This window comes from Argopecten irradians, chromosome 3, assembly GCF_041381155.1.
Source record: "Argopecten irradians isolate NY chromosome 3, Ai_NY, whole genome shotgun sequence".
NCBI lineage: Eukaryota > Metazoa > Mollusca > Bivalvia > Pectinida > Pectinidae > Argopecten > Argopecten irradians.
Window position 1 is genome coordinate 23,841,715 of NC_091136.1, and position 19,503 is coordinate 23,861,217.

General features: G+C 34.1%; 1 protein-coding gene and 1 long non-coding RNA gene across 3 annotated transcripts in view; one reads left to right on the top strand and one right to left on the bottom strand.

Moving 5' to 3' along the window:
- The window catches only part of LOC138317935 (uncharacterized), a 60,585-nt gene extending 50,326 nt beyond the window's left edge, over nt 1-10,259 (top strand). Inside the window, exons 2-3 of the long non-coding RNA XR_011207825.1 lie at nt 9,023-9,173; nt 10,143-10,259. This is a non-coding gene — a long non-coding RNA (uncharacterized lncRNA). The remainder of the gene's footprint in view (nt 1-9,022; nt 9,174-10,142) is intronic.
- LOC138317934 (B-cell lymphoma/leukemia 11A-like) overlaps nt 1-18,965 on the bottom strand; it is a 106,323-nt gene extending 87,358 nt beyond the window's left edge. The window contains exon 1 of one of the 2 annotated variants that reach the window (XM_069259910.1): nt 18,097-18,965. In XM_069259910.1, the coding sequence (XP_069116011.1) occupies nt 18,097-18,148 (52 nt within the window). In that variant the 5' untranslated portion in view covers nt 18,149-18,965. The remainder of the gene's footprint in view (nt 1-18,096) is intronic. The other variant, XM_069259911.1, reaches the window with a different exon arrangement.
- Between the last annotated feature and the right edge of the window lie 538 nt (nt 18,966-19,503).

The window sequence follows — 19,503 nt, forward strand, 5'->3', positions numbered from 1 at the left end:
GCCTCTTAATTGGTTTAAATGGACAATTGATTATGTAAGTGATGCTGGAACATTTGCATACCCCATCAATGAACATCTAGTAAGGTCTTCAGCTGAACAAAGACATGCACACATCCAAAATTTCCAGACACTCAAAACACAAACAAACTCATTCCTTTTAACAATACAAATGATAACTTGAAGTGAGAAGCCGTAATAAGAAAAAGATGATGCTTATATCCCTAGGTAGGGCCTCTTTCTATAGGACAGAATACACAAAGAAATTGACATCCTGTAGGTATAAAGCACATATATATATGAATCAATATTGGTCAGTACTATACAGACTCGGCCAGGCGAGCTGAAAACATCAGCCAGTGGTCATTGACTTTTAATATGTATCAGATAGGCCTCTAGGTACACATACAGTACACACACAAGCTCATCATACAGAGTCAAACAGCCATAACAGGGCCTAACTCAGGGCTACTGGAGCTGAAAACCTTACAGATGCCCTTCAGGTTTGATGGTCAAAATGCCACTTGTCAACCACTTTTTTTCACATCCTTCCTTATGTTATACACAAGGCCCTGTATTGTTTTTATAGATTGTGTATTACCAGTCAGTGGATTAGCGTACTTACTCTGCAATAAGTCAAAGTGGTCATTACATATGTATAGCTGAAATAAGCAAAGTGTAGATCAGCAGATCATCATTTGTACATATTTTACTGATGAGTATAAAAATAGACTTATTTGACTATTACACCAGACTTGTTACTATCCATTGACTTATTACTAGACAAGGGCTTATCACTTAAGGTTGGCTTACTACTTATTGGAGACAGGCTTATTACAACACTGATCACAATAAGCGGGTAGGAAACTCTCTTGCATTAAAACAATAGAGAAGACCTTCATTTACAAATTGATGCAAATTTAGTGTTAAGGCTTCAGTAAATATGGGACTGGAATAGCTTAGTGGTTAAAGTGCTTGGTATTCTTCCATAAGCTCCAAACATATTGGTTGCAAGTTTTGAAGCCATTTTGTAGGGCATTTTCTTGGAACCAGACGTAAGTTAATGCATTTTCTTCAGGTTCCGCTTTGCATGTCCTCAAATGAACCTGACTGTGAAGATAAGCCACATCTCTATCAATCCTATATATATACTGACATCAAAACTTATTGTACTCTACCGTACATCTTTTTTTTCTTGTGTAGAATTCAAGGTGTGATGTATAATGAAGTAACAGCTGCCATAGAGGCCAATGAGCCAGCTATAATGGCCGTACTGGCTAGCTGGGACCTCTGGTCAATAAATCAATTATTGATAATGATTATGGATATAATCTCCGGACATGGATCAGACAAAAATGACCCGTGAAGTGCCGTTTCCAGACCAGAAATCACCATCGTAGTGTCCAGCGGCCACAAAGGCAAGCCAGGCATGAATGGTCGACTTTTCCTAGTCATCGGTCGCGTTTTCTGTTTGTGCATTCAGGTAGACTTTTTCAGGTTTGTGTTATTGTGATGTCTACCGGTGGGAGTTGATGAAAGGCTCAACCTAACATGGCTCGCTCTTAAGTGTCCGAGCTGGTGTAAGAATTACCGGCCAAGCTTCTTTATACTGTTTTGTACTCGACTGACACATCACTGACAGGAAAATCACGAAGAAATCAGCAAAATTATAGATTAAAATCTTTCCTGTTCAAATGGGAAAATTTCAATAAAATCAGATATCAATGTGATATGTTCTGCTGTCACTTACTCTATATTTGGTCACAAGTAAAGTGTGATGTTCAAATATCAGGTCAAACGTAAATCAAATACAGGTAATTGGTTACAAAATAACCAGTATATGTATATAAGACTTGATCAAAACAGGCAGAAATTGACAATCTATTCCAACTTTGAACACTTTAGAATGTCATTTTCACCCCACTTTTTTTTAATTGAAAAGCTATATGAAATTCTATTTGTGGCAATTCAGGACAGATGAAAATGGCATCAGGTACATCATAAAGGTTCAGACGTTGTGACCTTGACCTGTGGTCATGACCTTCACCTGGCTTCCAATAGGGTCCACCCTCCCTCCCTCTCATGAAACCTTCTGATTAACACCAGCAGTCTTAGCATGACCTTCACCTGGCTTCCAATAGGGTCCACCCTCCCTCCCTCTCATGAAACCTTCTGATTAACACCAGCAGTCTTAGCTCAGTGGTCAAAAGCACCAGTACATACTACATTAAACCACAACAGTACAAAAAACATCATCAGCTTTATAAAATAAGATTTTTTAAATCTTACGACCTTTTACAAAGGATAAGAGATACATTTCCCATACAGTCTGTATGTTTTTAAAATCAGTAATTATGCTGAAATAAACAAAATTTACTCAATTTTATTACTTATGAAACTGGTCATTAATGTTTGGCTTGAGGTTAAGTTGTATGCTGACAACGCTCTCGTGTGGACTGTGGAGGGCAGCAACCTTAATATCTAGGACATCGACATTTTATCTAGTGGTTATATATATATACATAATCTAAACAATTTGCCCCAAGTCAATGTTTAAAATGGCCACAAGGTAAATTGATCGATCAGGCTCAGTTACTGGATGATTAACATTGTCCAGTCATTATAGGGCAATGTCCAGAAGTTATCAGGTGTCCACTCTCAAGCCACACACAAGTGGACAAAATTTCACTTAATCTTTAGAATAAAATGTTAACCTTGCTCATGTCACTACCTCCTAAATTCCCTTTGCAAAACCTTTGTGCAGAATTCCATAAATTTTGTTATTTTGTCGATAAAAGTTTGTGATTAAAACATTTATTTTTAGAAATGTTTTATATAATCAGTGAGCCAATTTAATTTTCTCTGTGAAAAAATTCCTCTGTGACATTTAATATAAAGAATTTATAGTTCATTAAATCTGTATCCATTTCTTCAAATCAATTAATAATTTTATCGGCAGCATGTATCTTCTTTTCAATTCATCTAACCTTTCACATTCATCACAAAAAAGGGCAACAACCTCGCCATTTTAGCAACATTCCGTTGCTGTAAAAATTACTTTTGTTCAATTAATTTCTCTAAAAACAAAAGGACACCTATGAAGATGTGTATTTGGTAAAACGTCGAGAATACTTTACCAGGTGTACATCCACTCACGTATCTAAGCAAATTCATTTCACTGTGGCAATTTGTTCGAAATCATTCATTAAAACTTTAACGGAAAAATTAACAAAGCCTACAAGGCCAAAGTGTTAAGGACGTTGAATTAGCCACAAGCTCATCAGCCTAACAAATGCTCATGTTGCTCTGCCAATCTTCGTAACCACACGAGACTTAAAAAAATGAAAGAGACATTAAAAATTTCAGCGCAAAAATTGAAAAAAAATCAATTATTCAAACTTAAAAGTCTGAGCTGAGAATTAAATTTGAAATCTCCATTTTTTTCATTGCAAGATTTTGTGCACAGTGATGTTCTTTGTGTTGACAAGTCGTTAAGCAGAGTTGTCCGATCTTTGTTAACTCTTCATTGGTTTCGGTCCGATACCTCAGGAAACTGCAGTCATGTGTGACAAAAAGTTGACAAAAAAAGCAATTTTGTAATTAATGGTCCTAATGTGAATCTTGCATTAAGGTTTTGTATGTATATAATATAAATTACTCAAATATCCCTTCATTAATGCTAAATGGGCAAGCACATGTCAAAACATGAAACTTCATATCACCTAAGTTTGCATACTATGTATTCATAACACATAAAAAAATACAAAAAAAAAAATATCTTTCCAGACCAAACACTCTAAAATTTAGATTGCTATGCTCCACTGGCTATATGCTCACATGACATGTTTAGCCCCATCCGATCACTCAAGTGTGACCGCAGAAATGACAGTAAAACGCATCGGTGACCATATACCCTGGACAGATAGTGGGTCTGCGGAAAATAAATATGTTACAGGCGAACGATATCCTAAAAATAATATGGAGCTGCCAATATTATCTGGGGGGAGAAGGGTTATACAGGAGAGAGATATGCTTAAAACAAAAGGGAGCTGCCAATGCTATGTGCGGGGTTTATACTGGCAACCATCGTCAAGTTGATGGGACATGTTTTCGTTTGACAGGCAGCCGTAGCCAGAGGGCGGAGAAGGTGGGAAATCTTCAGACACAGGTGGTACAAATGTGCAGCAGTTTCTACAACTTTGGTGACACCGGCTAAGTATGAGCCTTTGAACTACAACCGATACAACACACAGAGCATTAATCCCTCTGTCACACTCATTTGTTCCCAGCTTCGGAGCCAAGCATAATATATAGATAGCCGAGATGTCAATAATAAAAAAAAAATGGTTAGATTCATGAAATCATGAACGTGATACTCCCTGTTCATAGTGATCAATTAAGTTTTATCTGTAAGCCTTGAAAACTTATCACTTAAAAAGCATTTAACAACACCGTGCAAACATATCCCTGTACACAGAAACAGTTTTCACTCAATTAATTAATTTCCAAAGACAAAGAATCCTAACAAATCAATTCAAAATAAAAATTAAGAAATCTTAGAAATGAAATTTAAAATAAAATGTTTTATCTCAACAGAACATTTGATAATAAAATGCATTACATTTTGTGGAATGAAATAATATCCTATTTCCGGCATCGGTACATCATGGCTTGTTTATATGGATTTGTTCCCAAAGTAATGTTATTGATTTTTGAAGTATGTCTATTAATTAAAATATGCAAATTAGATGAGTTAGATGAGAGGAAGAATGATTCTGTCTAAGCATTTCTGTGTTGCAGAAGCTGTTGCAGATTTTATAGGACTTCAAATTTAAATATAACCCTTCAACATGAAGTGGAAATTTAGTTCACAGATACAGAATTAAATTACAATATTTCTTCTTTTTATTATTCATTTTCATATGTGCTCGTTGAGATCAGTGAAGTTTTCCTGAAGTGCCTTGCTTTTCTCTCACTAGTGGTATTCAACATGCTCAGAGATCCCGATGATAAAAATGCTATTTCAATAAATTTACAATTTTTAAAGTTCTATAGCTACCATTGCCAAACAAACAAAAAATTCAAAAATCCTGAAGTCAAAATTTGATTGTTTTTTTCTTATACATGATAAAACTGCATAGTCAATATGTATGTTACTTGAAATTAAGAGAATGGTTTTATTGGAAGAATGAAATTAATTTCATATAAAGAAATAGTGTTTCAATTTCAGTTAAATACTTAAACACAATTTTTTGACCTTTTTGATGACTGATTTGCATTGAAATTCACAGAAGAAACTTGATATGATATTAACGAATAAAGAACTTAATCCTAGAGCTTGTCATTTTGTGACAAATATCTGATCAATGATATTGATGGCTTCTGTTTCAGTAAACACTTTACAATGAAAATTTGCAACTCTCAGATAAGGTAAGACATTGTCTGATGGACAGACAAGTCTTGATGTCGCTGTCATAAAACTAATCGCTTGAAAACTTTTCTTTTTCACTTTAGTATATGTGTGTGTGTCATACTTTAGAATATCTAGTGTTCAGTCTGTATACATGTCAAATTTCAAAGGAACACAATGAAATAAATCTTGCTGTAAAGCATGAAATGTAATTCATTTATAAAGATAATTGCAGCAGTAGGTAACGATGAATGTCACAATGGCTCCAGTGTCGTTTTGCCAGCATGACAAATTCATTTTTCTCTTGGCAGTAAGTCACAGTGACCATAAACTCATCAATGTTGGTCAGAAGTTTCAATGAAAAATTTTAAATTGTCCTTAATGACGTTTATTTTGTCTACTTGTCAGTGTCATCCGTCTGGCATTCTAGCTTTTCGCAGTCATCTAATTAGTAATGCATAAATTAAAATTGAATTTTTTTTAAACAGCGATTGTAAATTGCTACCTTGAACTGATCTGAAAAAAAGCTTTTCTTCTCTGTCTCTAAAATTTGTTATTCTAAATTATTCCAAAACTCGAGACTTCATCTTTTATAGTTTGACATTTTAAATGTGTCATCTAATATTGATATTTAACATCTTTATTTGATTTGGTTCCCAATATCGCATTTCAAATGTTTACTTAAAACCACAGGGACAAATATCAATTGTCAGACAATCACAATGAGCGTTTTGTATCGTCTGATTATCTAGTCGAATTTCAACTTGTTATTTTTTCGATTGAATTTCCACCGTTTATTTTTAGAAGTCATAATTACCCTAATCTAGCATAACTTTATGACTTGATAGGTGACATGAACGCTGATGAAAATTTGGCTCAAGCCGTCCGCAGTCAGATAAAATAAAGGATGTATTGTTGTGGAAATACTGCCACTGTCTTGTCCTGGGTGACGTTTGCCTCTCTCAAAATCTCCATCTTACAACTGTGAAAAATAAGAAATTTTTCTCATGGGCGTAATCCTTTGTTCTGGCCCTTTCTAAGCCGCCTGGACGCTGTTCAGCTGCTGTCCGGCATCTGTGGAAGCTATTGTGGAGATTCTCCCCCTTGGCATTGTATAACCTATTGTGACGGCCAGGGCTACATTACTCAACCTCATGACAAAAGGAGACTTCTTGTCATCTTTCCCAGTGGCACCAGTTTCAGTGCTAGAACTGTACACTGCTCAGAACGCGTAATTATACGCTTTAAGATCGGCCACTACCAACTCAGACCTTTGTCCTAAACACCCCCCGTGGGTGATGTCCCCCAACTTGTGTGCCGTCTATTATCCACGCACAGGAGAACTACGTAATAAAAATCTCCAAAACAACATATGTAAATATGCAGCCAGCGAAAGTCTCCTTCGTATTGTCCACTGCAAACTGATACCCATGGGATAAGTTTTAAGTAAATTTTAAAACGTGCGAAAAAATATTGGTCAATTTTACTTATTTTAATGATTGATTCATATATGGTAGCCGCTTATTTGTAACGAATAAGCGTCAAAATCTGGATTTTTGCACATTTAATTTTTTTCAAAGAAAACATTATGCAAAATAGCATTTAGTGTTTACCTTCAAACGTGTAACTCGTTTTTAACTACTGATACATTATCCTGTTTAATGTAGGAACATGGCTGGAAATGACATAATTTACTTTCTATGTGAAATGTATTAGATGAAGTACCATAATTATAAATGAATTATGCATAAGAAATTGTAAAGGTTTTTGAACATATCAAAGTGTAATGATTTCGGTTCATATTTAGAATATCTCTATAAATATTTTCAATTTCAGACATTCGATAATTTAACTGGTTTCCTCAGCAGATACATTTCCTAAGAACAATATCATCTTTCATATTACAATACCTCTGTGTGTCAATTTATAATTTAAGAAGCCTGTTGAATATTCAAAGTTTGTCTGCCACATTTGCATGTTAAGTGAGCGTTTAAGACCAGATCCTTTAAAACCTTTTGAAAATCAATACAAGCCCTCGCCTTATCAGCTTCAACATAATCAAATTTTTATTGCTGTACAAAATACTGTCCTCACAAAAAAAGCATAATTATATTCGTCTGATATCAATATTTTTATTTCAATTGATACACGACTTTTACAAATATCATTACGCAAATCCTGATCTTAATTTTTATTTAGCCTAAACAATATTTATTTATTATTTCAACACATGTAAACATTGAAATGTCAAAGATCATTTAAATCTGTAACATTATCATTTATACGGTATTTCTGCATAAAAATCTTAATTCTTTTATAACAGTTGATTTAAGTTTTTAACACTAACACATAGAAAGTGGGAAACAAAATCGTTAACAAGAAAAACCTTTTAGAATTTACAGATACAATGATTTAATGCCTTAAATTGAAATTGATTCTTAACAAAGTGTTAATTCTGACAATAATTTGAGTTTCATTTTGATATATTAATTTTCAGACAGCGAACGATTCATTTTTATTTTTTAGATATCTAGTGATTAATTCATAAAGATGTAAAAATTATTTGTTTGTTTTAGTTTTACGGACCATTGGAAAAGGGCCAAACTTTTATTTGTTAAATTCTTATCATGAACGAATAAAGGTTTACAGAATTTATTTGGAAAATTAGCATGTCACTGTGAATAATATGTACATTTTTGTGGAAAACCACTGGGAGTTTTGTTACGTTCAACTGTAGATAATTTCATGCACAAAGATATCTTTTTAATAATGTGGTTTTTAGACGACGTCATTAAAAGATTAGCTTTTAGCTTTTGACAAAAATTAGTAATATTAATATTTAGATACAAGTTGAGATAGAAAGATACATGTAAATAAATATCAAACACAATCTTCTATCGTAATATTCTAATAGGCTAAAATATATACTCCTGATGTATTAAAGTTTTTCAGAGGCTTAAATCAGCTTAATTTCTTAATAAATACTTAATTTCTTAATAAATACATAAGCATTTCATTCTTTTAAATAATATTAAAAGAATAATTATTTTGATATAACCAATTTCTTTTGTTATAAGCAAGCAGTTTAATTGTTTGCACTACATACTACAATTTAGCAACAACAAAAAATAATAACAAATATCTTTATAAGGATAGCGGAAGATACAAATGATTTCATAATTAATTATTTTTTCAATTAGCTAAATGATTTAAAAAAAATTTATAATCTTCATAAAAACTTTAAATGAAACAAATTTGATGCCTTTCAATCTGAATTGAATTCATTCATTATGAATGGTAAAATTGATCTACGAATCCATTTAACATATTTTCTTGTCTGTCAGATAACTTGATCCGTGTGGAGACCAAGGGATTATGTAACATCTATACACGTTAATGACACATGAACAACTACAATATTTAAAATTCAAGATTTAGTCATCATTTGAATATCGGCATTAATAATACAGAGGAATTGTTGGCCTATAGAATCCTACAGAATGGTACGAGCTCAGTGAAGACATTTTATATAATATAATTATAAGATAATATATAACCTAGATCAATGGACGTGCGAGTAATAATCTTACGCTTGTTACTGAATATCTTTTTAAGATCCGATGACGGCGCTTACAGTGGATTCATTACGCAGTTGCTGCACACACGCAACTCAACAAAAAGATCGCCCCGATTACAGGACTTAGATTTCCCTGGACTAAAGCTAAAAGTTCACCTGAAAACTGCAGTCGTGTCAAGGACTTCACAGGTAAATACAGGTAGTATATAGATACAGGTATCGATAATAACATACCGGTAAGGAATGGACGGTGTCCATGGAGACACCCAATCGGTCATTCTTCTCGTCTCAATAAACACAACACCGAAAAAGAAACCCAATGGCCGCCACAAAATTATGTATGGACTAAATAGGTCAGTTTTGAAAAGATAATTGCTCCTCTCGCTTTCTCAAACAATGCCTTTTAAAATTTCGAATCTTTTGTACATGTCTTACAAAAAGTGGACAGACAAGTCAATGTGATAATTTTTTAAATTGTCGGAGAATTTTAATCCTTTCTGTTTACGAAAAATGTTTATCTAAATGAACACATTTCATAATTTGATTGACAACTTTTGTCGTTCCTTTTGATAAGGGTGGGGTCCTTATTTTCTTAAATTCAGGTTTTAAGCAGTAAACAATTCTATCGTAAAGGAAAATGTTTTTGGTGAAATTCACTATCGTTATCAGAAGATGTTACATAATACATACTGAACTTGTTCCAGATATGAAAATATTTTAGATATAATATTTATATACTAACGAGTTTAAGCTGATTAAAAAATTATGTACTCATTACTGGAAGGAGAAGTAACATAATTATTAAAATTGGGACTGACATCTTTACATAAAATTAGAATTGAAAAATTGTTGACCATCAATACCAGGATTACATTAAAAGAGTCAAAGTGTTACATTATAAAACAGACTTTTCAAAACCTACCTTCACATGTACACAGGAAGGTTTATATGTGCATGACACCGGGAATTATTCTCCGAATGTTATTGACATAATGGAATCTTATTAAGATTTTCATAAAGGAACTCTAAATTGAAATCACGTTTGAAAAAAGAAATTTCTGTCTTTCGTCTTCACCAGTTGAATGTTCAAATGAGTTGCAGGCAAAAGTGGGCTGAAACCACGGCCGGGTCTTAATTTTTTCCGTCATATTGTTTCAGAATCCTGACATGATCAAAGGCACACACGATGAGTCTCAGCTGATTGTCTGCATTAAAGCATGTCTAGTCCCCTGATTGGATAAATTTAATGTAATGTCAAATAATAAAACAAACATAACTTTTTGCATTGTTACCACTATGGAAATTTAAACAGAATTATTTTTCACGTTTTCTGCAAGATACAGTACCAGACAGTACCTTATCATGTAATCATCAAATCAAATGCTGTATTTTTCCCCAGTAATCATTTTTGGAGAACGAAAGCTGTCTTCAATTTTTCTGTTTTCGCCATTATTTCAAATTAACATTAACGACTATTTGGGTTTAGAAATTTATCTTTTTAATAAATGATACAGGGTCGAACATTAACGTTCATCACAAGATCAAAGGATGGATTCCCCATACAACAAATAGGTTTATCTCGAAATTTCAGACACTGGGCGGAAGTGTACCCTTTTAATCCACCTCATCTTTAGCTTATATAAATGCCCCCAGCAAAACTCCTCTTATATTAACTTCATAATAGCCTCCATCTTCACTAATACATAGACATAAACTTTATTATGAAGCCCCAGACTTCCGCAAGATCGAGTTTATATATATAATATGTAAATGATCTAGTGCGCAACTGAAATTGAAATATATATTTTAAACAATTCTTCTTTTTGTTACTGAATATTACTTATCAAAACACAGTTGTTCTTTAATCTAAGATACACATATATTTGTCTATATATATATAGACTGATATAAATATAAATGATTTCTTCTAAATTAGAAATTTTGGGATACTAAATTTAACATTGAATGTTCCTAAATAGCTTTTGGACAGACTGTGTGACAATTTATGATCAATAATTAATATTGATTTATTGAACACTAATTAATCCGGGGATAAAAATAGAATGTTGGTTACAGCTATCTGATCCTCTGATGGATCTGCTTTCACAATATACAAATAGTATCTATTGATTTATAGTTAAATTAAACAATGCTAATCATTTTCATAACTTAGAAATTTCAATATCCTTTAATCTTTTCAAGTACATTTATATCAATATTAGAGGTACCACATTTTTATAAGAAAATTGATGAAAATTTATAAATTATGTTATAGACTAAAATGTTTTAGATTAAAACTTTTCGACTGAGGTTTGATGAAGCGTACACCCAAGGGAGATAAGCAATTTCTTCCTGTTTCATATTTATATTTTTGTAACTTACTTTCCATCATTTAACCTGTATTTAACAAATGGAGCATGATAATTATAATTTTAAGCTATACACTTTCTCTTGCACAACAGATCTAAATTTGCATATTTTTCATAATTAGGAGACCAAGCTGTAATGTCTTTAAAATACTTCACATGGATTTTGATTTAGGTGACTATTACCCTTTACTGATAATATTCAACAATTTCTCCAAGAACCCATTGAATTACAAATTCAAATTATTTCTTAAGCCAATACTATAAAGATGGATATTTTTAAAAATTAAAATATAGTAAGATTTACCTCCCTTGCTTTCCCAAACTACCTTTTTAGCATTCAAAAAACCAAAATTTTATTGATTTTCTCATTAATACTATTAAAAGTGTCAGTTTAACAAGTTATAAACTTGATGAAGCTTTAATTGACAAGAATTAATGGCATGTACATAATGATTGGTTAGGTCCAGAGAATCGACCACCCACATTTTATTATTCACATGTAATTTTCATGCACAAATATTTGGACATGAATAGCATCTGCCATATGGGTTAAGGGCTAAAAATCTATTTTACATAATGAAAATTTTGATGCACAGATTTTATATTTGTTGATGTTAAAAAAAAAACACAACTTTTCTACCATTACTTCACCAGATGATGGCATAATATGCAGTGGAAAGACGCCAAGACCAAACATGTGTGCAAAAATTAACATATTGTATCATGTGTAAGAAAATGGCGGAGTGGTAGATACATTGCTAGATAGAGAAAAAACCAACCCTAGGGTGATCCATTTTTGCCAAAGGCAGCAAGGGTTACACCTGAAAGTAGGAAACTGATTTTTTTCTGGTTTTGTTTTTACCAGAGCTCCAGCATGCACAGACAGTGCAAATTAAAAATAGAATACTTCGAAGATTCTGGGCAACTTAATCTGAGTAACCCCTGCCAAGTTATGCTCTAACAGCCAAAAAATCTCCACCAATATCAGACATATACTACTTATTTAACCTGTGTGTCAAAGCCATTTAAGTCACTGTTGCTCTGCAACTTTGCAAAGAAGAGAGATACTCATTTTATTGCACAGAAAACTTACGAGTCGCGTTTCAAGACAACACACCTGTGTCACTGACTAACCTTCACTTTGAATTTTCCATCTTCATATTTTTTTAAAAAAATGAGACACTACTTCACCAAATCTACGAGATCAATGTTGAGAGCAGGAGATCGACTCTGATAAACCCTGTCATCACTTGTCATGGATAGACTGCTTACCAGATTTAAAAAAAACTATGTCATCATTTATCAAATAAAATCTGCCATCGTTTCAACAGATATATCTTCTTCTAGTCCTATTTTTCTCCCTTTAAGAAGACTGTCATAAATTCATATAAAACCAATTACAAAAACTTTTTAATTAAAGTTTTTAATTGTTTCAATTAAAAAAGTTCAATATAATTTAACGGAAATTAAAAATGTAATGAATTTTAATTGCAAATGAGTTTATAATTTAAGTTAAAAATTGTTTCAATACTTTTTAAAACTTCAACTTAACGCAAGCTTTTAATACTGTAGATTTTAAAGGATTTTTATAAGCTTTTTCAACATCAGATTTTTTTGACAAAAAATTCAGCATCAATTTTCATTTGCATACTCATTTATATAACTGTTTCTTAATAAGAAAAACTACAGTATCAGTTGATATAGTTTGATAAGATTATTTGTTAATGGATTAAAATGACCCTTTAATACAACAAAAGGTCAAAACAAGTGTGAACTCACTGACCCAATATCTTGCATCACCCGGTTTCCCCCAAATTCAATCCATCAATTTCATTGAAATTCTCCCCAAATAAATCATGAGATAGCAGAGGCCATGCAACACCATAGCAACCATGTGTCATCGACTCTTTCATTGAGGGATGCAAGTTGGAGCTGAGGCTGACCTCTGACCTTGCTGAGAAAATTGTTAACGATGGTCATGTGACTTAACACCTTTACAAAAAGATCTTTAAAACAGGGATCATCTTACACAATGAAAACAGAAGCATAGATAGTGTCCAGATTGCTGAGATGCTGGCATAAAGTGTTTAATTCTAAGATCTGTACTTATTGTCAAGGAACCTTCCAATAAACTTTCTTTAACAAACTATAGTAAAAACTATAATGTTGAAGATATTACATATAAATTTTCTCTCCAGTAGTTTTAAACGGATATAGTTTTAAACTTGTTGTCTTTAATTATCAGTTTCCATTGTTTTTAACTTTTATTGTTAATAATTGTTTTATTAACAGACTCCAATAACAGACCACAGACCGTGAACATTCACATTTTGGCAGTGTGACACTATGTATGGTGAACTTTAACTAACCTCTTTCCCCATTCTGTATATATCTGTACCAAACCACTTCTTTCCCACATATCCCCCTCCTCCTCAACCTCCTCGTCTCTGGCAGGACCCCCATGAGAACCAGACTGCCCATGCAGACAAAATATTTCCGACAGGGCCTCTTTTAGCCTCTATTCCATCTGGTAGCCTGTCGATGATATAACTCCCCCCTCCCTGGCTGCTACATAATACTTGCTTAACTCTCACCACCAACTTAATCCTGAGATTGCCTAACTCTCACCTACAACTTAATCCTGATATTGCCTAACTCTCACCACCAACTTAATCCTGCGATTGCCTAACTCTCACCTACAACTTAATCCTGAGATTGCCTAACTCTCACCTACAACTTAATCCTGAGATTGCCTAACTCTCACCTACAACTTAATCCTGAGATTGCCTAACTCTCACCTACAACTTGATCCTGAGATTGCCTAACTCTCACCTACAACTTAATCCTGAGATTGCCTAACTCTCACCTACAACTTGATCCTGAGATTGCTTAACTCTCACCTACAACTTAATCCTGAGATTGCCTAACTCTCACCTACAACTTAAACCTGAGATTGCCTAACTTCACCTACAACTTAATCCTGAGATTCTAACTTCACCTACAACTAAACCTAGATTGCATAACTCTCACCTACAACATAAAGCTCAATTGCTACTCACCTACAACTAACTAATTGCCATAAAGCTCAAATTGCCTAACTCTCATCACCTACAACTTAATCCTGAGATTGCCTAACTCTCACCTACAACATAAAGCTGAGATTGCCCAACTCTTTTGACACCAACAACTTTTAGATAAAATTGTCCAAATCTCACACTCTCACCTACACCTTACTTCCAATTCTTATACAACACCATTGACTAACTCTCACTTATTACAGAGAACATGTAATTTTCTAACTCTCATAAACTAGACAACATTTTAATTGCCTAACTTTCTCCTCCTCCCACACTAACCATAGGCAACACTGTATTTGCCTAATTCTCTTCCTTTTCACAGCGAGGGACAGCTTTACCAAACGGTCTCAAATTCCACAGCTAAGGTTAAAAACCAGGCAACCTAACTTGCATGTCACTTAGAGTTGAACAAAAAATTACCAAATATAAGGCATGTTATCACATCAAATACACTACTAAAGATACAGGATCTTAAAAAATATGCTCCAACTGACCAATCAATGCAGAGTATGTGCTGTGCATTACACTCGACACCTTTGGCCTACAGGGGCCAGAACGAGGACCAAGGAAGCCTTTTCAGGAAGTACAAATAGGAATGTTTTCCAGATAGTGGGTGTTTTCTACTTGTCCATTATACTCCATATGCACCAGTTACGTATCTCGCCTGTTAAAAGATTTCAGAAGATTTTGTCATATTTTTAACAACAGGATTGCCTTCCTGCTCTGACCTATTAAATCTTGCTAATAGGGAATAAGGTTTTTTTCCCCCTCCATTAGCCTAGCGCACCCTTACAGATCCTATGAGAATGTTTGTCTGTATACCAGAGGGCCTTGTGACCTTTCAATATAGTCCTCTGTCCCAGTGTCAGCCTTGAATAACTAGTATCTCTATTGATCAACGATAAAAAGGGTGTTTTGGTTTCAAAATACACCTCTCCACTCCACTGCACAAGGTGCATGCATATACAAAACAGTGCATAGAACAGACACCCCCACACTACATTCATAGTAAACAGTGTCCTCGTCTCAAACATTGACTTTCAACCTCAAAAATATCATGTATGCTATCACCTAATTTAATATCAGAATTTTAAAATTGATAAACTTTAACATACTTTAATTTTTTTTACAGATCTTTTTTTTTTTTTTTAAATTGGAATGTGTATTATGTAAACAAACATATCTATCAAAAAAAATGTATTTAAATCTAAGGGATTAAGACCTAACTTTTCTTTATTTCTTCATAACAAGGAATGAGTAATACTGGAAAAGATTACGTTGCATTTACCAGAAAGGTCCGGCTTGTGTGTGTTACTGCGCAACGCAAGTGTTGGGTGCAAGGGCGCAGTACTGCAGGACATACATGGGCTTTAAAGATATGCACCTCGCTCCCAGGTGACGAGGCTATCTGCGAGGCTAGCGGCTCAAGTGTGCAGACCAACGAAACCTGCACACTGGTCGGCAAATATGAGATTTTGAACAGGACCTACGTGAGGGGTCAGCTATGTGGCTGGGCTCTATATCTGCTTATCTAGAGTTACTCAATTCCGCGTAACCCTTAGGCATGACCTGACTCCAAAATATATATCCACACTACACTACTAGCCAAGCGCCCCTGTGTTACCACCGGTGCAGTAAGCAAACAACCAAAAAAGTAGGAGTTTACTCTGTCTGGCAGAGGGATTAGGATTGAATAGATTTCAAGTGGGTACACTGTGAATCTCAACTTATTTCAAATGCCTACATCACTTCCTCACTTTCTGTAAATGTGACTTTTTTCAGACATACACAAAAGGAAAACTTATCCTAGAGTTTTATCTATTCTGTTGCAAAAATACAGAGATGGTCACACATTTTTGTTTCACATTGGTTAAACAGCGCCTGTCCTACAAAAGATTTTTTTTTTTTTATTTAATCAAAAAAAAGGGTTTAAAGTTGAAGAACTTTATCCCAAAAATTGAAAGAGTTAATTTATACATTGGTTCTTAGACATTATATAATCCGAAAAGAAGAGACATTCTAATTTTTATGTTGATCACAGTCTGTTCTGCTTTGTTGATAGACATTAGTAGATATTATTATGTGAATCAAAATGGATTTAGCAAATGAACACATGTGAAAACAGGTGTTTATCCTTAGGAGAAATGGCTCTTTTTACATCTATAAATCAATTTATATGTGTGTAGACATTTACCAACGCACATATAAGCCATTAAATGAATCTGTGGAAAACTAGTTTTCTTACATTTGTAAATTTTGAGGACATTTTAACATTTAATTGATCAATAATATACAATGTTTAGTTTAAATAATACATTTTTATACAATGCAAGTATACTGAAACTTTTTACTTATAATTATATATATTTTAATTTCTTAGTGATCACCAAAATATACATTGTATCAAATTTTCACAATCATTACAAAATTAATTCTTGAATTGATATTAATCGAAAATAAGGAAAATCTTTAAAGAAACTCATTATGTTTTCACAAATCTCATTAACTATTTGCATGTCATTTAAAAAAATCATGTGTAGAAAATTTTAGTGACAGTGATAAATGTATCACTGATCAAAATGCAAACAACATAGCAGATATTCTGTCAAATGTTTTAAGTAAAAAAATACCTTTTGCATAAGTTTATCTACAATAATCTAAGAATTTTCAGTTAAATATTTAACTAAGATTTGAAAATCTGAATTGTAGGTAAAGAATGAGATATCAAAATATAAGCATCACTCCAAAATGTTTGTCTGAAAACGTCTGTACATCATGCTTTGAATTGGATTCAGCTGAGAAATCAAGAGAGACCATGTCCATGAGATTAGTTTTAAATAACCAGAAAATGGCTGACATTAATTTAGAAACATATTTCATTAGTAAAAATAATGAGTTAACTCACCAGATACTCACTTAGGAGAGTTGTAAATTCCATAGTAACCGAAAACTGAACGAGTTGCGAACTAAACGCTACAGAACATTCATGACTGACTACAAAACACCAATCAGTGTTATTTCATTGGCTGAACGATTAGTTTTCCGGTAAAACTAAAAAGCTCGTTATAACGTTGTCATTTTCATCAAACATGATTTTTCCCTTCACAGCATTCCCTGTTCAACAATTTTAAGCTACACACGAGTAGCATAAATATCTGTTTCTATGAACGCGTCTAGCGAGGTTAACAGCGTGGAGTACATTGTAAACTAGTTTTACCTGTATTTAAGATAACATTAGAATATATAAACAAAACATTGTGTTTTAATGTCAATAAAAATCACACTGACAGTTCTATTGGATATTTTAAGAGCAAAATGTGGGCATCTTAGAATGTGCGAATCATTCCTCTAATGACCTTTTTGACATACTGTTTTCCATCGAGGCTACTTTCGTTATTTCACCTGTGATCTCAAAAGTTGTTATTTCTTTACAAACAGCTTAACACGTGATGGAATTGAAAATGTTGTGTTTTAAGACGTGAAAACTGACTTTAATAAAGTTGTGGACGTAACTCGGTACAATATGGGATCGGTTAGGCTTCGTCTGGTCCTGCCTCAGCGCCAAGTGTACGGACCATGTCCACTGAAGTGGTCAGACAAATGTCCCCTGTTTGACAACGAATTAAACAGTATTCTACATATTTCTGTGTGTTAAAAATGACTTACGTGAGTCCAGTGCTTTCCTCTGTTGCGGTCTGCCCTGTTTCCTTCGCGACATTGCGTTGGTCTGATCATTAAAACGGTGATCCCCACCTAAGTATTACATCTGGACAAAGACTATCAACAAAGATGGCGGACTGTGTAAGCTGAATCATGGGAAACTCGACCAGCACCTTCCTAAATTTTACTTATCCTTGTTTTCTTCTGTCTTCCTCGCACACCCGTCACCTCATGAGGACACGATGTGTCTGGCCAGGGTCACTTGAGGTCGCCCGAGCCACTGACCGCACACACGTAAACAGAACACCACCACTGACCAGCGTAACCACTCGATACACAGGTAGACTAAAGCTACTCTCTAGTATCATCCAACGTTTAAGAAACAAAAAGTGTTTATTAGTTATAAACCATGTGCTGTGGTCACTTCATCCACGCGTTTATATTTTCCTGCCGTGATCAACAAACACCGTCTGAGCCTTGGCTTTAACACATAGTAAGAAACATGTGCTAGGGCTACATCAGTCCAGTGTGTATATCTCCGTGGACTGGATTGCTAAGTCACTGACTGCTTATGACCAACGACTACACATTTATGAAAGTAAGTATATATTTGTCAATTGGCCTGTTACTTTTTAAATGATAGTCATATTTTGCTAAAAAGTAACCGCTAGGATGTCGTCAGTTCGCCGGGAAATACTGCGGTCAACTGAAGCGTGGTGGCCCGTAATATGGGTTACAGGCAAATGACCCCGTCGACCGGCACAGTCTATTTCAACCAAGGGGGTGATAGGTGTGCGCAACATTACGCCAGTTTACATCATGACCAGTATTCGTGCACAGAGCTTGGCGGGCCGATATACTAGTTGTATGGTCACTATGAACGGTTCTGCACAATGTAGGGGTAAGGCTAGTAGACACATACAAGAAACACACTACCGAACTAGCGCTGTGAATATTTTAACTTCTTAGGTCATCATATTTTACTTTAGTTTGAAAACACACTGCCCAGGCGATTCCATATGATCTCAATATACATTCATACATGTAGACTGCACCAGGCTTAATATCAACTACGTTTAAATCATATCGGGGCTAGAAATCAAGAAACAGCTACTGGCGGCTTCGCCTGGAAGCTCAAACATTAAAAATAAAACCAAAAAAGTGGCAATAATTATACTTACTTGTAATGGTCGCGGATAGCATCCACATGATATGGGCGCAGATCGTCAACGAGACATACTTGCAGTCACAATCTGCCTTTTAACACTTCCATTGAAATCGGATTATTTTTTTTACTTTCATCTTTAGCTGATTGGATCTTTGGACACAATATAGAAGTACAGAGAACTTCCTGTCATTTTCTCCAATTTTATATAGAATTTTGCGACTCCAGTTTACCCGCGTGAAATATCT